This window comes from Bidens hawaiensis, unplaced genomic scaffold (assembly GCF_021521415.1).
Source record: "Bidens hawaiensis isolate Kalapana, Puna unplaced genomic scaffold, B.hawaiensis_p1.1 tig00026875_1, whole genome shotgun sequence".
In the NCBI taxonomy this organism is placed as follows: Eukaryota; Viridiplantae; Streptophyta; class Magnoliopsida; order Asterales; family Asteraceae; genus Bidens; species Bidens hawaiensis.
In genome coordinates this window covers 48,087-71,095 of record NW_027494334.1, presented here as the reverse complement: position 1 = coordinate 71,095, position 23,009 = coordinate 48,087, and the positions used below count along the sequence as shown (strand labels likewise).

Genomic DNA, 23,009 nt, shown 5'->3' with positions numbered 1-23,009 from the left:
GTAGATTCTTTATTGATGGCTAACCACTTTAATGGCTCGTATGCTGTTAAAGGTGAAAAACTAATCAAATATCTAGATGTTGTGAAGGAACTATCAAAGTTCTTTGATTCTTATAGTATTATACAGGTACCAAGAGAAGAGAATGCTGGGGCAGATGCCTTAGCAAATTTAGCTTCATCATTGAAGATTCCAGAAGATATGAAGATCCCAATTATCCATGTACTCTCACCAGCAATAGGAGAACAAGAAGTTGAAGAGATAACAACTGACAAAGATATTGTGTCTTTGGATCTATTATCCTCAAGTAATCAAGGATCTTGGATCCTCCCAATCAAGAAGTTCATTCAAAATGGAGAGATTCCAGCCATAGAGAAACCGAAGTCCTTCAAACTTAAGGTATCACAATACATTTTATTAAATATTATTCTGTATAGGAAATCTCTTGCAGGTCCATACTTAAGATGTATCGAAAATCCTGAAATTCAAGAGGTGCTCAAAGACTTTCACGAAGGAGATTGCGGTAATCATACCGGAGGTAGAGCCCTATTTTCTAGGATTCTGAGAACATGATACTTCTGGCCTACCATAAAGAGAGACGCCATGGAGTACTCAAAGAAGTATGATTCATGTCAAAGACATGGCAATATTCTGCATCATCCAGCAGAGCCTATGTATCATATATCCTCATCATGGCCTTTCATGAAGTGGGGCATGGATATCATGGGTAAGCTACCTAAAGCGCCAGGAGGAAAAGTATTCATGCTTGCAATGACTGATTACTTTTCAAAGTGGATAGAAGCAGAAGCTTTCGTTCAAGTCCGCGAAAAAGAGGTGATATCCTTCATTAAAAGAAATATTATTACTAGATTTGGTATCCCTTCAGAAATATTTGTGACAATGGTTCCCAGTTTATCGGGAAAAGAACCAGTAACTTTTGTGACAGTTGGGGCATTAAGATGATTACCTCCACACCAATTCATCCTCAAGCTAATGGTCAAGCAGAATCAAGTAACAAGATTATTATCAACAACTTGAAGAAGAAACTAGGATCCAAGAAAGGCAAGTGGGCCGAAGAGCTACCATATGTTCTTTGGGCTGATAGAACAACACCAAAGAATGCAACAGGTCAAACACCCTTCTCATTGGTGTTTGGCTCAGAAGCTGTAGTCCCTACGGCGATGGTGGTTCCTACTGCCAGAACAAGCATCCGTGATCCTCAAGCCAACAACGAAATCCTTCTCCAAGATCTGGAAACTGTTAATGAGCTCAGAGACCTAGCTAAAATCAGAATGGCAACATATCAACAAAGGGTAGCTGGGGCATACAACAAGAATATCAGGATTTGAAGATTTCAAGAAGGAGATCTAGTTTTGAGGAAAGCTTTCCAAAACACAACTAATCCAGCAGATGGAAAGCTAGCACCCAAGTGGGAAGGCCCCTACTTGATTGAGTCAGAAGCTGGAAAGGGGGCATATCACCTGCTGACTATGGAAGGAAACATGTTACCTAGAGCTTGGAATGCTATTCATCTCAAGAAATACTTTTTCTAATCAGGATCAAGTATCCTCAGAAGGATCAATGATCCTGATATTGGTAATATCTATCCGATCAGTTATTCATTTCAGATTCTTATTAATTTAAGGATAATATATTTTTAACGTTTGTCTTTTTCCAAGTTTTAAATAACAATGCAGATTTCAATAAGAGGTTCAATGTCTAAGAGGTTGGCCACCTCTCCCTCACACTTAAGGTACTTTACTATTTCCTTGGCCTAGCCCACGATTGGATATAACCCCCGATGGTCATATCCCCTAAGGTTTAAAGGTTTTCACCTTTCTTATAAATTAGAGTTTCTACACTCTCGCCTGGAGCGCACGCTATCCAACGTATAGTCCAAGGCACCGGGACCAGTACACGTTTAGTGGCTGACAATTTCGTTGTCTTCGGCTATATGGAGGATCCTACGATTTATGGTAGACGTACCATACTACCGGTTTATAACGTTTTCACGTTATCTCACGTTTAGGCTAAATCCCGGTTTGGGCGAGTCCCCGGTTAACATCCGTATCTTTGGGCCATTCCCCAGTTTGGGCTTGTCCCAGTTTTTTAGGCTTGTCCAAAGTTTGGGCTTGTCCCCAGTTCACGGGCTTGTCCCTAGTTGCACGGGCTTGTCCCCAGTTTATTTGGGCTTGTCCCCAGTTTGTTGGGTTTTATCCCAGTTAATACCATAAGTTATTTGCATCAGGTATCCTAAATTCTATTACGAGGATCACAAAAGGATCAATACTTATGGTAAAAGGATATACAGCCGGAAGGGAAGTTCCCAAGGAAACTCCATTATGACAATTATATCCAGCTTGTCAAATCTCATCTGTTTTGCAGGAAGTTTGATTTCAAAGGCAAAATGACAGCTGTGATCTTATCACAACCGCCATTTTGGGGGAAATTGTTAGTGCACAGAAATTTGACACTGTGGATATGTTATCCTGGCATATGTTTTGGATCAGTTATCCTTAGCGTGTGTTGCAGATCCCGTCAGGATCAAGGATCCACAGTACTTATTATTTATTAACGGTTGTTTCTCATGTGTAGTCTTATATTTAGCAGGTATAACAGTTAGAAGACTCAGTCTATCCACTGACTTGCAGTCAAGAAGATATTGACGTGTCTGGATCAATTATCCTTCTGAAGAGTTCCAGAGCTACGTCAGGATCAGTGATCCTCAGTACTTATTGCTTATTAACGATTTTCCTTTGTTATGTTGATATTTTTGGCAGGTATAACGGCTAATGACCAAGTTAAAGCTATAATCTCGCAATATAATTAATATACCGCGTGGATAATGAAGGAAACAATCACAATTAAGGAATGGCTTGATTGGCGGCTTAAATTAGGGATATTTGTTATTCTTTTCTTGTATATAATGAAGATATGATCAGCTAGGTTAAACCAACGATTACCTTGTTGATCATTGACCGAAGAGATTCGACCAACGATTACCTCGTTAATCCTTGACCGAAGCAATCCGTCCAAAGATTACCTTGTTAAGATTTGACCGTAGTAAGATTATCGTGATTAAGGGTTTTTTCCCTCGTGATCAAACCTTTGTGTTCACCAATATTACGATTACACACTTTTCATTATCGTATTAGCACTATACCTCACTCTTACGAATTTGGGTACTTGATCCTTAGCAGATTTTTGTCCCAAACAATTTGGCGCCCACCGTGGGGCAATTGGTGCTATAATCCAGATTATTTCCTATCAGTTTTCAACTTTTCATACCCATATCACCATCAATGGCCTCTCAATCAACCTCTGCTTCATAAACCATGCCATACTTGGATTCTCTCTCATCAAGAACTTTTGCCGCCGATGCCTCCTCCAATTACGAGAGCACCAAGGACCACCGTGGCTAGAAACAAGACACAAATTCCAGTCTTTCAGAGCTCAAAAACCACTGCTGCCACTTCGATGGTCAAATCTAACAATGATGTTTCTGCTATGTTTTCACAGGTTAAGGCATACATGGAGCAACAGAACAAAACCAACCAGAGGATCCTACATGAAATTGAAGATCTCAAGAAAAGAAAGAGGCCAGCGGAGGATCAGACTCCCTTGATGCCTAGGGTGCTGGATTTCACTACTCCAGGATCCGTGGCTCAACATTCTCAAGGATCCTTGATCCTTCAGCAAGGATCATCCATCCTTCAACCAGGGTCCGTGGGTCAACAAACTTAAGGATCCTCGTTCTTTCAGCCAGGATCATCTATCCTTCAACAAGGGTCCGTGGGTCAACAAACTCAAGGATCCTCGTTCTTTCAGCCAGGATCATCTATCCTTCAACAAGTGTCCATGGGTCAGCAAACTCGAGGATCCTCGTTCCTTCAACAAGGATCATCCATCCTTCAACCAGGATCCTCTGGGTTGTATCCTCAAGGATCCTTCGGCTCCCAACCTCAAGGATCCTTCTAGCAGAATCAAGGATCCTCAGGAATTCACCGTCAAAGATCTTCTGAGGTCCATGAAGGGGACATCATCCCCATGCAGACCATTGCCTCTGGTGGACCTGCTACTGTAGCATATGCCTCTTATCTTAACTACACTTCTGGGATGCCAACGTTCAACCAACCAATAGGTAACACCTATAATCACATATCCTCAGACACTAACCTTGGCTCTATGCAGGATACATGTATCAATCAGGCTATGGCTAGGGAACTTCAGAAGCTTAAGGATATGATATCCAGCGTGCCAGGAATGGTCCATCCAATTCCTGAAATACCAGAAGGGAGCCACAAGCTGTCTAGATTTGCTCCACCGATATGCGATGCGGAGATCCCAAAACGCTTTCAAACCCCCAACATGAAGGTGTATGATGGGACCACTGATCCGGAAGAACACGTGGCTCAGTATAAGGAAAGGATGGAGATCAATCCAATTCCTGAAAGACTCAAGGAAGCTTGTCTATGCAAGGGTTTCGGATCCACACTAACAGGATCTGCACTTAAATGGCTGCTAAGTCTTCGTCCGTATTCTGTTACATCTTTTTCACATTTAGTTAACTTGTTCAACAGCAAGTTTTCTTGTAGTAGGAAATTTGAGAAGTTAACTAGTGATTTATATAGAGTTGTCCAACCTTATGATGAATCCTTAAGGGATTTTGTTACAAGGTTTGGCAGGGAAGCCCTAGAAATACCTAATCTTGATATGGCTACGGCTATTGAAGCATTCAAGATGGGACTTCAAAGGGGCTCCCCATTTTATGAAGATCTTGTGATGACTCCGTGCAGGACCTTAGATGAAGTCAGGAACAGGGCGTTAAGATTCATCCGATTAGAAGACGATAAAAGGATCCAGGATCGTCTTGGGGGACAAACGAAACAAGAATTTCCCAACAAGAATAAAGGATCCTCATACAGGAACAACAATTCGAAGCCGCACGCCAAGTTCAACAATCAAAACGTACGAGCAGTCGAAGAAGGAGATGACGATGAAGACTATCCTTGCATCTCTGACTATTGTTTCTCTGTGGACACTCATGGCTTGATCTGTGCCATGAAGGACCTAGGGGAAAAATCAAGGTGGCCCCGAAAGAATGAGAAGACAACCGCGTTCAAGGACAAGTCTAAGTGGTGTGCTTTTCACGAAGATTTTGGCCACATGACAGATGAGTGCATCGGCTTAAGAAGGGAAATTGGATACCTTTGGAGCAATGGTCACTTTAAAGAACTCTTGGGAAGGAAGAAATCCAAGATCCAGGATCCTGAAGACCTTCCACATAAAGCAACAGCACCACCACAAGATGCTCATGTAATCAACTTCGTCGCCCGAGATTATGACATATTTCAAACCTGTTGTTCTGCAGAAGTAGAAGCCACAGAAGAATTCGAGTTGGACAATGAAAGAAGACCGCTCATCCCCACTACTCGAGTAACTGATCAAAGAATCTTTTTCAATTCAAGGATCCAGGATCCTCATCAGGATAAGTTGGATGTGCAAGCGGTCAATTTCATCTCAGGAGGTTCAGACATATGTGGAACTTCTTTCTCTGCAGCAAAAAGACTCGCTAAAAAGATAAAGATGGATAACGGAGATCGACCAATAGTGTCAACCACCTTAACAACAGACAAGAGGATCTTCTTCGATGAAGAAGACAAGCTGAACATTCAGGATCCTCATCATGACGGTTTGATTATTACTTTATTTATTTCTAACCATTATGTACGCAGGATCCTAGTTGACGGTGGCAGCTCAGTCAACATTATCCAACATGATGTCCTCAAGAAGATGAACATCTCGGATTCAGAAATCATTCCTAGAACATCGGTGCTGGTCAGTTTCAGTGGAGAAACCAAGAAGACATTGGGGGACATCAACCTCCCAATCTATATTGAAGGGTTAAATTCATATCAAAAATTTTGTGTTATTAATAACCTTTCTTGTTGCAATGTTATTTTAGGCAGGCCCTGGCTGCACGGAATGAAGGCGGTGGCCTCAACTTACCACCAATGCATCAAATTACCTACTCCGTGGGGAGTTGTGAAGATAATTGGTGATCAGGAAGAGGCCAAGAACTATTATTCTTCATCGATGAAGCCAACGACCAAGCAAACTATAGCATAGCAATTACAGCAACATCCTAGGAACGTGCTGGAAGCTCGGGAGAAAGACCTTAAAGAAGTATCTTTGGACCCCGAGGATCCAGAGATAAAGGTGTTCCTAGGATCCAGTATCCCTAGCAAGATCGAGGAGGATCTCATATCCTTCTTAGGGCGAAGAAAATCTACCTTTGCCTTCAAGCACTCAGACATGACAGGTATTTCAAAGGAGGTAATTACTCATAAGTTAGGCCTTGATTTGTCAATGAAACCCGTCCATCAGAAGCGAAGAAAATTCGCTCCTGAGAGGAACGCGATCATACAAGAAGAAGTTGAAAAACTTCTTAAGGCCGGTATGATCAGAGAGGTTCAATATCCTCGATGGCTAGCTAATGTGGTCGTTGTTTCAAAAAAGAATGGAAAGTGGAGGGTGTGTGTCGATTTTACCGATTTAAACAATGCATGCCCCAAGGATCCTTTCCCATTACCACATATAGATTCCATGGTGGATGCAACTGCAGGACAAGAAATGCTTACTTTTATGGATGCTTCCTCTAGATTTCAACAAATTCAGATGGAACCATCTGATCAAGAGGATACAGCATTCATGACTCCTACCGGCATATACTGTTATACTGCTATGCCGCTTGGACTAAGAAATGCATGGGCAACAAACCAAAGACTAGTCAACATGATGTTCAAGGATCAGTTGGGAAAGACTATGGAAGTATACATAGATGATATGGTGGTAAAGTCGAAGAAAGCTGAGGATCACCTTAGAGACCTTGAGGAAGCATTCAATATCCTCGACCAGTATAACATGAAATTGAATCCGTCAAAATGCCACTTTGGTGTTAAGGCTGGAAAGTTTATGGGATATATGGTGACTAAAAGAGGAATTGAAGCAAGCCCCGAACATATTGAAGCCATCCTCAATTTGAAATCTACTGGAAATGCAAAGGATTTCCAAAGGCTCACGGGAAGAATAGCTGCTCTCAATAGGTTCATCTCAAGATCCTCCGAGAAGTGCAAGGACTTTTATGACATCTTTAGGAAGAATATGAAGTTTGAGTTGACGGAAAAGCATGAGGCTGCGCTTACAGCCTTGAAGGATTACTTATCCTCAGCACCGGCTCTGATGAAGCCTGTGGATGGAGAATCCTTATACCTCTACCTAGCTGTGTCAGGTAATGCTGTAAGTGCCGTCTTGTAAAGGATCACGATGGTGAACAATATCCCGTTTATTATGTAAGTAAAAGCCTCTTAGACGCAGAGGTCAGGTATTCTCATCTTGAAAAATTAATTCTTGCTTTGATTATGGCCTCAACCAAGTTGAGACACTATTTTGAAACACATACTATTATTTTAATAACTAACTATCCTGTTAAGAATGTGCTTAGAAAACCATAAATGTCAGGTAGAATGGCTAAGTGGGCTATGAAGCTGAGTGCATATGATATTCAGTATGAGCCTAGAACAGCCATTAAATCACAAGCGCTTGCAGACTTTGTGGCTGATTTCAGTAGTGACATGCAAAATGAAGCTGATTTAGAAGTCTAACAACTTGAAGAAACCAAGGATCCTTGGATCCTCTTCACAGATGGAGCATCCAATGTAAGAGGAACAGGTTTGGGCATACTACTAAAATCGCCACAGGGGGACATAATACCCCAGTCCATTGCATGTGCATTCCAAGCCACCAACAATGAGGCAGAATATGAAGCACTTATCGCAAGTTTACTCTTAGCTAAACAGATGAGGATCAGGTATCTTCAAGTTTATATAGACTCTTTACTTATAACTAACCACTTTAACGGTTCTTATACTGTGAAAGGTGAGAATATGGTCAAATATTTAGAAATTGTGAAGGAATTGGCAAAATCCTTCGAATTGTTTAGTATAATACAGGTACCAAGGGAAGAGAATGTTGGGGCAGATGCCTTAGCAAACTTAGCATCATCGTTGAAGATCCCGGATGATGTAAAGATACCCATCATTCATATATTGTCTCCGGCAATTGGAGAACAAGATAACAGTGGATTGCATAGGAGAACATATGGATCATCCATCCTCTTCAAAAGTAGGATCTTGGATCCTTCCAATCAAAAAATTCCTGCAAGATGGAGAGATCCTTACAGGGGAAAATCCTAAAGCTTTCAGATTAAAGGTATCACAATTCATTATTTTACAAGATATTGTGTATAGAAAATCTCTTGCATGTCCCTATCTGAGATTCATTGAGGACCCTGAAATACAAGAGGTACTTCAAGACTTCCACGAAGGTGATTGCGGCAACCACACAGGGGGGATGAGCATTATTCTCCAGGATACTTAGGACTGGATACTTCTGGCCAACAATGAAGAAGGATGTTATGGAATACTCAAAGAAGTGTGATGCTTGCCAAAGGCATGGAAACATTCTTCACCAACCAGCAGAACCTATGTATCCTATATCCTCTTCATTGCCTTTCATGAAATGGGGAATGGATATTGTAGGCAAGCTACCAAAGGCACCATGCGGAAAGGTCTTTATGCTTGCTATGACAGACTACTTCTCTAAATGGATTGAAGCAGAAGCATTCGTGCAAGTCCGAGAAAAAGAAGTTATATCCTTTATTAAACGAAATATTATAACTAGATTTGGTATCCCTTCTGAAATCGTTTGTGACAATGGTTCCCAGTTTATCGGGAAAAGAACCACTAACTTTTGTGACAGTTGGGCATCAAGATGATCACTTCTACACCAGTTCATCCTCAAGCCAATGATCAAGCGGAGTCTAGCAACAAAATCATCATCAACAATTTAAAGAAGAGGCTAGGATCCAAGAAGGAAAAATGGGCTGAAGAACTTCCTTATGTTCTTTGGGCAGACAGAACTACACCTAAAAATGCAACATGCCAAACACCCTTCTCATTGGTGTTTGGATCAGAGGCAGTAATCCCTACAGAGATGGTGGTTCTTACAGCCAGAATGAGCATCCGTGATCCTGAGGCCAATGAAGAAATCCTTCTTGAAGACTTGGATACCGTTGAAGAACTCAGAGACCTAGCCAAGATTAGAATGGCAGCTTATCAACAAAGGGTAGCTGGGGCATACAACAAGAATATAAGAATCAGAAGATTTCAAGAAGGAGATCTAGTCTTGAGGAAAGCCTTCCAAAACACAACCAATCCGGCATATGGGAAACTAGCACCCAAGTGGGAAGATCCTTATCTGATCGAGTCGGAAGCAGGGAATGGAGCATATCATTTGCTCACCATGGAAGGCAACAGGTTACCAAGAGCATGGAATGCTATCCATCTCAAGAAGTATTTTTTCTAGTCAGGATCTAGTATCCTTCGAAAATCAAGCATCCATCTAGGATCAAGGATCCTAAAATTGGTAATATCTATCTGATCACTTATTTATTATTCTTGTTATTAATTTAAGGATAATGTATTCTTAACATTTATCTTTTCCAAGTTTTTAAGTAACAATGCAGATTTCAATAAGAGGTTCAATGTCTAAGAGGTTGGCCACCTCACCCTCACGCTTAAGGTACATTGCTATTTTCCTTGGCCTAGCCCACGATTGGATATGACCCCCGATGGTCATATCCTCCAAGGTTTAAAGGTTTTCACCTTTCTTATAAATTAGAGTTTCTACACTCTCGCCTGGAGCGCACGCTATCCAACGTATAGTCTGGGGCAGCGGGACCAGTACACGCTTAGTGGCTGACAATTTCGTTGCTTTCGGCTATATGGAGGATCCTACGATTTATGGTAGACGTACCATACCACCGGTTTATAACGTTTTCACGTTATCTCAAGACAAAGGTTTCTAACATTTTCATGTTAGCTAAGGTTTATAACGTTTTCACGTTATCTCACGTTTGGGCTAAATCCCGGTTTGGGCGAGTCCCTAGTTAACATCTGTATTTGGGCTTGTCCCCAGTTCACGGGCTTGTCCCCAGATTACACGGGCTTGTCCCCAGTTTATTTTTTGGGCTTGTCCCCAGTTTATTTGGTTTAATCCCAGATAATATCATAATTTATTTGCATCAGGTATCATAAATTAGATTCTGAGGATCACCGAAGGATCAATACTTATGGATTCAAAATCCTTAAATTCAGTTTTATAAGGATTGCAAAAGGATCAATACTTATGGTAACTTAGGTCTAACCAGACCTTACGGTATGATTTCTGTTTATCGGTTTACACTTATTTTATTTCAGTTTATATCTCCATAGATATAAGGATTCATTATTCTCAATCTATTTTTTTAAGGATTTAAGATCCTGGTTTATTTTTGCAATGATATTTTATCCTAAAAACTTTTTACTAAAGAATATTTCTCAAAACTTTCAACAAGACTAAAGCTATATCAAACAAACTTTCAAAATAACAGGCAATCAACAGATAGTTAAAAGATACTATTTATTAAACTTACTTGCAATTACCAAAAAATCTTTAACCCGGATTTCACCATTCAAAAAATGGACCATTCACCCGGGTTACACAGGTGTTACTAGTTGTTCAGGATTTGCAAGAAAAAGGATATACAGCCAGAAGGGAAGTTCCCAAGGAAACTCCATTGATATGTGACAATTATATCCAGCTTGTCAAATCTCATATGTTTTTGCAGGAAGTTTGAATTCAAAGGCAAAATGACAGCTATGATCTTCTCACAACCGCCATTTTGGGGGCAATTGTTAGTGCACAGAAATTTGACACTGTGGATATGTTATCCTGGCATATGTTTTGGATCAGTTATCCTTAGCGTGTGTTCCAGATCCCGTCAGGATCAAGGATCCACAGTACTTATTATTTACTAACGGTTGTTCTCATGTGTAGTCTTATATTTAGCAGGTATAACGGTTGGAAGACTCAGTCTATCCACTAACTTGCAGTCAAGAAGATATTGACGTGTCTGGATCAATTATCCTTTTGAAGAGTTCCAGAGCTATGTCAGGATCATGGATCCTCGGTATTTGGTGATATTAACGGTTGTTTCTTATATGAAGGCTGATATTTATCAAGTGTAACGGCTAGAAGACCTGGTCTACCACCTATTTCGCAGCCTGAGTGATGGAGCACGTGGTCAAAGTGGCTGTTAAGATTATATTGAAGACATGGCGGATTTTTAGGGATTATTAATTAATAGTCTTTATTATTAATAACTCCCTTGAGTTATTATCTTTTATATATAATGGAGATTGTGATCAGTTAGGAGACACATGTACTATCACACACACATTAGAGCAGAAGCAAACATTCTCTCTACTCACTAGTTTACCTTGTATTCTCGATCATCAACTCCACAAACGCTTGTAACTACCTTTTATTATCAATATAATTGACGGTAATAGTTTTCACCGTCCGGGGGTTTTTTGTGCCGGAGATTACGATAATCACGTACTAGCCGACCAAAGGTTACCTTGTTGATCATTGACCGAAGATATTCGACCAACGATTACCTCGTTAATCCTTGACCGAAGCAATTCGTCCAAAGATTACCTTATTAAGTTTTGACCGTAGTAAGATTATCGTGTAAGGGTTTTTTCCCTCGTGATCAAACCTTTGTGTTCACCAATATTACGATTACACACTTTTCATTATCGTATTAGCACTATACCTCACTCTTACGAATTTGGATACTTGATCCTTAGCAGATTTTTGTCCAAAACATCTTGTTTGGTTAATTTATTGGAATGAAATGAATAATTACTTAATGTTGTTTGGTATCCTAAAAAAATTGTATGAATGAAATAAAAATAATAAAAACATTCTTATATGAAAATATATTTATTGTTTACCAAAAAAAAATGAAATGACGACGGTGGTGGTGGTAGCTCTGGTGACGAAAATGGTGGTGGCGGTGGTAGAATTGCTAGTGATGGCGATGGTAGGGTGGCGGCGACATAGGTGGTGATCAGGCAGCGACAGTGGTGGTGGCGGTTATAGTCAGCTGGCGGCGGAAGTGCTGGTGGTAAGGTGGTGGTGGTGGCGGCGGCGGAGGTGGTGGCGACGGTGGCGGTCAGGTGGTGGTGGTGTTGAGAAAGTAGGGTGATAGAGGAATGGAACGAAAAAAAAGAAGAGGGGTGGGAAGAAATGGTTTTGATGGTATATGAAGATTCCATGCGTAATTTTTATATTTCATAGAAACATCCAAACGATTTACAATGAAGTGGCAGGTAAGCGGGCAACAAGCTGCGCCGCAAGCCCCTTTTGGATAGCAAACCCAATCCAACTAAAAACAAAGTTTTGATTCTTATGGGCTGATACGTTACTATACACAACTTTCTGAACCCTATTCAAAAGGTCCACGGCATCCGGAGCTAAGAAACCAAAAGTGTCAAAGGCGAAGGGGATAAACACGTGTTGATTCTCCAAACAAGCTCTCTCGTGTTTAGCAACCTTGCCCGATGCCGCCTTCAATGCTGCCTGGCCTGCTACAAATCCAGTGTCCCTAATCCCAACAAGAGGGGACACTCCTGTGAGGTCGACACAAGCGTGTTTTCCCCCTACCCACCCAAAAACAAGTATATCGGCCGGTCGTAACGTAGATCTTCCTTCTTGAGGATCCGTAAGAAAGTTTACGGGGGCTTCCTTTTTAGCCGAAATTCCGGCTCGTTTAAGAACATCGCATAAAACATCCCTCACCAAATCATGCCCGTACTTAAACCCAGGCAACTCTTTGCAGTGAACCACATGCTCGCCAAAAGAATCCAAACAAACCTTACGGCAAACCGGGCACGGCTCATCTACCGGAAACAAAGGGATCATTAACCCGATACTTCAGGATGGCCCGGTACTCCAAAGCCGACATATGTTGGCCCAATCCTTCAATAGGGAGAACACTTAAGAAATCTTGAGCCCGAGGAGCCCGAAGACACTCAAACACCGCTTTCTAACGAGGGGATAAATCAAACTTCATTTTCAAACTCTTGATAATTCCACTATAAAGGGCACTCGCCAAAGCATGTTGGGCTTTAGGGGGGTCGGTGTCTTTATTAGAGAAACCGCTAATGTCAAAATCGGGAAGTGAAATGTGCAACCGATCTATCGCACTCCAATAATCGGAGTCAAACCCATCAAAACCACAACCTCGAAGAATGTGGTCTTGTAATTCCCAAGATTGCGCCCTCGAGGCCACAAACGCATAAGTAGAAACGTCTGAAGCTGAACATAAACCCAAACCTCCAAAACGAGTCGGAAGTGATGCCAACCTCCATTGAAAATCTCCAAAGAAGGGACCACCACAAACCACGATGTCCTCAATCGCCCCCCGAAGGCCATTGTTAAACACAGAAACTGCTTCCCCTACATACACAGGTTGGCATGCTCTGAGACCAAACAACAAATTTCCAACTCCCATACATGAGCGGAGCAAAAGGAGCTCGCATTGAGGGTCCCGCAAATGCGGGAGATAGCTCATCAACTCCACAGCTCGCGAAGCCCTTTTCATAGCAAGTTCACTGATGAACCCGGCATCCCGGCTAACGGCTCCACCGAGGAGTTTCACACCTAGCACCAGTCTTCCAATCTCACAGGGAAACACCCCCTCCTGCACCTTAACCCCATTGCACGACGGCCAAAATACTTCGGTTTTCTTAATATTAAGTTCAAGGCCCAGGCGGGGACCCTCCGACCTGATAATATCTAAAGCTTTGGCAACCTCTTTAGAGTCCCCAATAATTGTACCATCATCTAGGTACCAAGCATGAAAGAGAAGCTTACAGGAACTCTGGACTAGATAAATAAGTGGGTGCAGAACTAAGGCGAAAAGAAGAGGTCCCAAAGGGTCCCCCTGCTGAACCCCAGTGGTGGACCAAATGTGGTCATCCCCCACATATAGCCTGGCCGGTTGCCCATATAAAAAGTTCACCCATAAGGAAATAGATGGACATCGGGCCAAACCTCATTCAGAAGGGCAGTCCAATCCACCAAGTTGATGGCACTACAAAAATCAATAGTAAGCATAGCCAATGACCCATCAGAATGGAACTTACTTAAAAACCTGTTCGCGCTATGAAGAACGGCCTCTGCACCACTAGGGACTCCCACCCCAAACTGAAAGTCGCACAGGTATTTAGTAATGTCTTTCCCAACACCCCTCATAGCCACCTTAGAGATCAATCTTCTCCAAATGGCACCTACAGCAATGGGTCTAATCCCATTGTCCGGTTTGAGCAACGGTGTGAGAGGAGCCGACGCAATGAACTCTGCCAAAACCCTTGGGCATCTCCCCCCCCCCCCAACATAAATTAACCATCGCAGTAGTAACCTTTAGTAACCCAACAGCGATCGGCGACCCCTCTCCACAAAATGCATCCAAAATATGTTGTGCCCTCAATCCATCTCGTCCGCATGACGTCCCTTTAGGGAAGGATTTAATGCATCCAAACACACAATCCTCAACAACAACAAGAGGAGGCTCAGAAAGCAATGAAGCAAGCATAACCGGCGGGGGCAAAATGGGATGCTTAGCCACTAACGCTTTCAAAGTGTCATTGCCGAAAGGTGCAACCCCTGAAGAAATGCCCGTCCGACACTTTTCGTAAACATTGTTTCACATTGGCGCATACCGCAACATCATCGTGCTTAGCGAGAGGCTCCCCATGACTCGAGTTCACCCCTATAGGTGTGGCAAAAAGGGATAAAATAAGCGCATCAAAACCATCCTTAGCACCCCAACTTGCTAGTGCTTGTTGAATACTCTGACATTGCAAAGACTTTCTATTACCGGACCTGCGCTCCTGACGTTTAGAAGGTCTGAAAACACGCAGCGTGCACCGCGGTAACAAGAAAAGTTTCACCCATGCCTCAACAGAGTCTGGCATAGCAACCACCTTACCCAGAGCCGCAGTTAACGCTTGAGCAAATGCCATACGACAACTATGAGGGATGCTCTTAACAGTTGTGATAGGAAGAGAGAAAACGCGGTCAAGGAGAACCTCATCCACCACTATCCCTCCCAAGGGAGCAACATCCCTCATAACATGTGGTTTATCAATCCCCACAATAAACTCCTCCACAGCTCCCACACCCTCGTTGTACTTGGTGACTCCATCAGCATGATGACACGTCCGTTTAAGAGCATTTGGACGCATACACACCCCACATAGCCACTGGTCCGAGGCCTTAAAAGCCTCCCCAACCGAAATAAATAAATCACAATCCGTGAAAATGGCGTCCCGTAGGGTCCCTTTCCGCTCATCCGACGACAAATGAAGTCGTTTGATATGCGCCATTAACCGAGAGATCCCCCTTGACCCCGCCCGTCCATCCGGGCAACAATGGAACCCCCTAAAAGGACATGGCCAAACACCCACTGAACCCACACTATTTTCTAGGGTCTTAGACATAGCACCCTCATCAATTAATCCACCACAAGAAATGATGTCGAACCGACAACCATGTCCACCTCCCGTGCCCACCTCCCCCGATGGGGCTCCTTTGACAATCCAAGCCCTTGTCATAACCCCTCACGACAAAAAGGCCAACAAACAAACTCGAGCTGAGTTTTGGGAGTAAAAACCCAAACTAAGAGGAGAAAGGAGAGCAACCGCCAGTTACTCTCCCCTCCGTAAACCCAAAAAAACCGATTCACTCATTGAGACATTTTATCGAACACCTGGCGGGCAGACCCAAAACCGAGGATTAAAGGCAAAATTGAAATAGCAGTAGGGGTGGTGGTGAGGAGATGACGATGATATCACGAGGAGATGATGCTGGTTACTGATGTGTGACGGCAGGTTGTTCTTTAGGCAAAGGTGTAGCAACGGCATGTTGTTCTCTTATAATGCGATTAATCACGTTTACAAAATTAAACAAATGCAATTAACTGGATGTACCTGGAGCCGGTAAAACCCTAGATTCGATACACAAATAAATGTATATTCTACTTCATCAAAATATAAAATGGTACCTGTAAGCGATTAAGACTGATGATCGTCCACGTCACGGTGACGGTGGTTGTTAAGAGTGACGATGACGGAGACGGTGATTTGTTTTATTTTCTCCATGTCATTTCTTCATACTAAACACTACCTTATACTAGACTTGTTTGTTAGCTTTGTATTCAAGTGTCATAAAACAATTGCTCATATATGTATGTAATACAGTTGTACAAACATCCTAACTTAAAAAGAAAAGAAAAGAAAGAAAGAAGAGAGCTTACAATAGTTGAAAATACTTGTAACTTGACTATTTATTGTTGAAAGAAAAACAAAATATCCTTGTGTTGTTGGGTGTAATATCGTCACATCTATAGCATCAACGTCCTTATTATTTATTGTTATATTATAATGTCTATGTAAAGACGAACCTTTTAAATGAAACATCTGACACATTTGGCTTTTTTAAGTAAATAGTGTTTTATTTAGTGTTTACAATGCAAAGAAAAAGATATGTGTGTGACATTATGACATCAAAATACCCGACCATCGGACGGGCATAAAACTATTTATATTTGTTAGAAAAATAAAAGGAAAGTAATACTATATGTGTATATGAAATATGAATTAGTTTGTAATCTGTAAGGTTGATATTTTAGTTTTATATATTGATTTTGATTTAATTAAGTACATTTTGCATTTATTCTACAGTTTTATTATATTCATTTTGCTTTATATTTAGAGTAACTTATGCTTTTATACCATGGGTTTTTTAGATACACGAAAATTATTATTGATGTAATCATGGGTCGTAAATCAGACTAGTACGTAGTCAAACCAATTTGTAATCAGGAAACCAGAAAAAATGAACCGAGGGCGAGTAAGCTATAGGTTTAATCACATCATTATCCGAAGATAACACGAACCAAGAAAACTCGTGAACCCTATTTGTATTAATCAAAAGAGGTTATATCTTGATTCTTAAAACATTTTAAAGCATCATGCTTCTTATGAGCACTCAAAAGATCTTAAAAACCCCGTTAAAAGGCTACTAAAGAAAATGGTATAACAATGTATTCATCTAGAATCGATAATTTTCACAATGATTCAAACTACCCTCCAATATATTCCCATCAAGAATTAGTTGGTTGTGTTCATATGAGAAAGTCTAAGATCATATTCCTTCTTGAGATGTGCACTTGTATTTTTATAACCAATGCACGTTTTTATTCAAGCACACTTAGTTATGAAATTCTCTTCTCATCCACATTCAATTCACTCAAACGTATTTACTGTTTAGGGTATTTGAGCAGAGTTCTTATGAACCCAACAAACCCAACACTTCTCTTGTACATGGTTTTTATAGAATTTGTCTAGGGTATTACAATATTTCAAAAATAAATTTACAGGTCTCTAGGTGTTAACGAGAATGTGATTTTGCTCCTAATAATATGATGAAGAAAGAAATTGACCACCCAGTTCTTAAAACATATTTGGACACGAAGATGAAAATATTTGAAGAAAAGCTCAGTTCTTGAACCACAAACACGATCACAAGATTCACAACCATGTCCATTCTCACATTAAACAAATACTTTCCAAAGTTCATTAGAACATCTTTCTCAAATCAAGATTTCCCCATGCCAAAATGATCACCCTTAAATAAGTATATGGCTACTTTTTATAGTTATACACATGACAGAGTTATAGGTATTCCTAAGTTTAGCAACGCTCCATACCACATGGTAGACGTGTCCGAAAACCATTGAACCGGCTGAATCCTCCAAACCGAGGCAAGTAGCCTGTTTGATATTTAAGGGATTTGGTCTAAACTGTGACAGTTGGTCCAGTTAGAAACTTGAAACTGTCCATGTTAATATGTAGAATTGTAGACTACATAACCAATTAACCACCTCTATCATTTGAAAATTTTATTACTAACTAATGATTTTGAAACAATAAAAAAAATGTTAACCCACAAACCAGGCTAACCCAACCAACCTGGCCGGTCAAGTTTGTCATCTTTTGAATTAGTAGTTAGCGGTTCAGCCTAGATTTTTCCTTAAAAGCAACCAAACTGGATAGGAAGAACACCACTATAGTATTTGTGGCATGCTTACTTTCTAGACTATAAAGGCGATCATTTGATGCCATACTGGGTCTAAACACCAATTAACTGAGTCAACACCAAAAGGTAGAATATAAAGAAATCAGGACAGTAGAGGCGCAAGATAGTGAAGAAAGGCACAAGTGGACAACTACTATATCAACTCCACATTGTGCAACTAATATCCCCACTTGACATGATGAACAAAATATGCCAAAGTCAAATACCAATCACTGATCAAAACTTATACTTCTAATTTTTAAACATCTCAATTAACTCTATTGCCAATACTTTGATAAAGCGACCTAAGTTGTGTGTTCCATTTCTCCACAGCAGTATATTTCTTGGTTCCCTTTGATCTGCCACCATCCAAATTCAAAATTTATCATTAACAAAGCATAACCAATTTTATAACATAACAAAATAGTTTACGTAGATTCTTCTTTTACCTGTCCCCACACTCCAACAGCCTATTAACTTGGTCGATATGACCTTGAACACGATTATCCAATATCAGAGAGACTAACAACTCTTCCACATCAGCCTCCGGCACGTTAAGCTCCTACACCAGTACATGTATTTATATATGTAACTATGTATATTTGTGTGTGAGCATGTGTGTGTGTGTAAAACACTTACCTTTGATATGAAAGGGATCCTGATTCTTGTGTATGGCTTGATGAGCTTGAGTAATACTTGAGTTCTGATGTTCTTCAGAAGATCTTCAATATAATTTCTGATGAAGGGATCATCCATGATGGTTCTTCTGTTACTCTGTCACATATCATTTTGAGAACTTATACTTACATAATTAATTGAGTATAACTTATTGTACCTTGAGGATCTTCTCAAATTCCAATATGTCATTCCGCTGATATGCAGCAATCAAGTTAGTCATCGCCAAGATTTCTGGATCATTTTTGTATCTGCGGTTTTATAATTTGCAATCAGAAAGAGTAATATTTAAATAACAGGTTAAATAAAAAATAGCTTGTCGCATACGGTTTTGCCTCTTGCCCATCAAATGGATTGACCTCAGATTGCATTAGCATGTTAGCCAGTACCAAGTATCTGTAACATATAATATATAGGTCAAGTTAACATATGGCATTAACAATAACATAGATAATATTCAACTTATGACAATAATAATGAAAATATATATGTATAGCATACTTGAGACACTGGATTCTTCTTTGATTCCCAGCTTCATCATAGTTTTTAAACGCTTCAAAAAAGTCTGTTGCTGCTTCCGCCCATTGGCGTTCTGCCATATGCATTTTGCCACCACATTCGTGTATGATACCCATGATCCTAGGATGTGGAATTGCTGATTTTATAGTAAGGGCTTTTTGGTAAAGTTGCTGTAAAAAAATAAATAAGAAACAAGTTATGCACTTGTTAAACAATAAACCATTTTCATGGATATATCAAAAACCTATCTCACCTTGAGTTTTTTGTTGTTTTTGGTCTCGGTGTACATCTGAATCTCAATTGCATACACTTCCAATAACTGAGTTCCTTTCTTTTGATCATCAGTACCATCTGCCCGTTGACAAGATTTGTGAAGCTCCTTCAAGATCTGTTATATAAAGTAGTAAAGTACTTTATGTTAAATGGCAGATCTAACCCTGACAAAACACCAGTACAAAAAGTGATTTATATTCGGCTGCATACCTTATTCATTCTACCATATTCACCCATATCGAACCAAATCTTGCAAAGCTTAAGGTTTGTCTTGAACCATAATCTCTATATGACAGAACCAAAATCTAGAGTAACTCATTTTAAAATGACTAAAATAAATTAAGAAATAATGAAAGATGATTACCTCATTTTTTGCTTCTTCAAGTGCCTTCAAGGTGGTCTCATAGAACTCTTGTAGAAGACCAAAGTTTTGACTGGCAGAGCCAGAGACAAAATCCATGATATTGTTTATACATTTTTCACTGTAGTTTCGAGTCACAGCAGATTTAATGTAAGTTAACATCTCCCTATAAGCATTTGTCATCTCCTTGTACTTCCCTAAACGGTAATACAGCTTCACAGTCTGTTTAAGTGCTTTGAATCCCCTGTTAAAGTTAACAGAAAAATCATCAATAACTTTGCAAATTAATCCTGTTAAAAGTAAGCATTTCTTTTTGCCTACTAATTACAGTATAACCATAAAAATACTATCTATCTAATTACAATAAACTCACCATTCTGCTTTCTCTGGTTCCATCTGAACTACTTCTGCAAACCCGCTAAGCGCACCCTCTGGATCAGTCTCAACCAAACCTGGCAACAACAAGAAATGAGATACCAATCATCCACTTGTATAACAATGCATGAGACAACTCGTACTTCAAAAAACAGAAACTATAGAACACTGACTAAATTGTATAATCAGTTGAAAGATTAGCTGAATTCTAAATTTTACATGATGCTAGTTGTTTTAAGACTTTTAAGTTTAAGGCCCATCTTAGATATAAGTATACAATGTTAACCAGTACAACAAATTTGCATATATAAGACTTTAACAAGTATAATATAATGAATGAAACGGTAAACTTTATCTATAATCAGATGATATAGGATTCATTTGGCAATTTTCACATGTTATAATTCATGATGTTGTGTTAATATATCCATCACTTCCTTGCTCGGATCACCAATTGAACTCTTGTAATCTTTTCAAAGTCAAAATATATGATTAAAACTTATGGCATATGGTTCATGCCACACTTGATGTTCTGACCTAAAGGAATTTCATTTGTATTTATAATTTCTACACTTTTCGTGTTTTATCATTTATATATTACCCTTCTACAACTCTCATTATTAACTGAATTAAAGATAATCCTTTCTGTATACAAGTCTGTACAAGCATCAGGAGCGTTTTTATTTAAAGTCGTATAAGCCATTAATGCACCATAATTCAATTATGACAAGTCAAATTCCTTTATACACAATTACTCATTTGCCTATGATTCCAACCATCACTACATCTACAAAATTCGTCATTACAGGTATTGTGAGAAACAGCATATCATTCAGATTATTACAAACAAAACAACCCATAACTAATGCGGGGCTTATCAAGAGAAGATGAAAGACGCTATGCGATTGAGAGAAAACCTTGGGCAACATTAAAACAGAGAATTATCACAGCTTTAAAGATTGCGAAGACATGGATTTATGTTCATAAAACATTTATTTGCATTCCATGCAAGACGAAACATAGTATTTAATTTGCTTTAGAACCGGAAAGTTTGATACTTTGATTCATTTCTTTTGCTTAGGTATTACACTTACAAGTAAAACCATCAGACATCGATCACAAAGGCGTAGCCTCACTTCATGACTCGCCAACAAAAGCATTGCAATAAGTAACTGGATAGCACATACTTCATATTACATTACCTTACTATGCCAAAACTGTTATCCCATTTCTAATTTACTTATAACCTTAAATGCATAAAAAAAAGCTATAAACAGTATCAGAACGCCTAAACGAGCTCAACATCAGCGTTGTAAAAAACGGTATTAGGCGCCTATTAATCGAGCAGTTACAGTTCCGCTGTCATAAACTAGCACAAATGCACAATAACAACTATACCTAGCATTACAATCATCACAATGCAAGTAGCAATCAGTTCAATGTATATACGGAAAGAGGCAATTGGGTACCTTTGGAGTTGTAATACTGATTTTCGATGTCCACATCTTGCTCTTCGGGTTCCTCTTCGGAGTACTCGAATCCGTAATCCTCCATATCTGCGTCTAAATAAGAAAGGAAAATGCGTTCGATCAGAGGCTAAATCGAGTGACTGAACAATAAACGCAGGGATGGTTGGATTAAAGTGAGTGGAATTGAAAGGCGTAACTAAGAGATTATTATGAAGGTTAATAAACTTACCTGAACCCATGGTTGGTGGACGATGAGATGAACGATCAGTGGTCTAGGGTTTGGTTTTGGTTTTGGAATGTAACAGCGACTTGGAATGGCCCCTGGCTGTGTGTGGGTTTTCTTGGAGAAGGGTGTTTTGGGTGGGTTTGTGGGTTTTCTTCTTAAAAACAAACCTTTGGATTTTTTATTAACAAAAATAAAATTATTATATTATTTATATATTATAACATTTATTTTTTTAAACGGCCAACTAAGAAAAATAATATGATACGGGGAGATTGGTATCAAGTTGTATAACACATCTATTATTCTACAACAAGGAGTAGTTTTAAATAAGCATCGTTAGAGACCATCCGTATGACCATTCCTCTAAATAAAGTGATAAGAACGATCATTTCAATCTCTCTCAATCGGGGGAATATCACCTACAAAAGGCAACAAGTGATATGAATATCAAAACAAGATTATATACGGTATACAATAACCTAAGGAAGGCGCATAAGGGCTCTTAAGTTGAAAGTTGGATTATTGAAACACAATATCCTTATTTTGTGCATCTTGAACATATCCAAAATAATTATGTTCTATCTGTAAAGAGATGTTGTGAATAAAAAGGGTCTCGTCAAATATAACCAACACGTTTTATGTGCATTAGCTATGTATGAGAGGAAAAATATAGAGTTAAGTATGTTTGAGAGAAAGTAATTCTAGGAGTGGTGACTTGCTCAAAATTTTCTAATCATGCAACTAAAAACATATATGTGAGTTGCTTATTAGCAAAGTAGATAAATAAAAGACTGAATATTGCATATTTTATAGCTAACCAATGCATGGTTGTATGCAAACCCTAGTCAAATTTATTAAGACTAGCGTACCTAACCGAAACTAACATGGTATGTTCCCTCTTGTACTTAGTCAGGTTTAGTACCATTCTGGTTCAGTTCCATGTTGTACATGCACACATCGAGTTATATGTTAGTCACTAGCTTAAAACTTCAAACATAGTTCTATGTAGGGATGGCAAAATAAC

At 39.7% G+C, this 23,009-nt stretch overlaps 1 protein-coding gene across 1 annotated transcript; it reads right to left on the bottom strand.

The window, feature by feature from the left end:
* Positions 1-17,250: 17,250 nt before the first annotated feature.
* Positions 17,251-22,102, bottom strand: LOC143574259 (COP9 signalosome complex subunit 2-like). Its single transcript, XM_077058920.1, has 12 exons — positions 21,989-22,102; positions 21,760-21,852; positions 20,289-20,367; positions 19,919-20,159; positions 19,765-19,839; positions 19,535-19,669; positions 19,264-19,451; positions 19,090-19,158; positions 18,923-19,013; positions 18,727-18,861; positions 18,537-18,649; positions 17,251-18,446 (listed from the first exon to the last, which is right to left on the bottom strand). Exons 1-12 carry the CDS (start codon positions 21,996-21,998, stop codon positions 18,356-18,358), a joined length of 1,320 nt encoding a protein of 439 aa, XP_076915035.1. The 5' UTR covers positions 21,999-22,102; the 3' UTR covers positions 17,251-18,355.
* Between the last annotated feature and the right edge of the window lie 907 nt (positions 22,103-23,009).

Bases quoted from the DNA above. Each gene is read 5' to 3' on its own strand.
- LOC143574259 (XM_077058920.1), bottom strand. The intron at 20,368-21,759 runs GTACCCAATTGC...TGTTGTTGCCAG, and splicing joins TCAGTATTACAACTCCAAAG to GTTTGGTTGAGACTGATCCA. The intron at 19,840-19,918 runs GTAATCATCTTT...TCTGTCATATAG, and splicing joins TTGAAGAAGCAAAAAATGAG to AGATTATGGTTCAAGACAAA.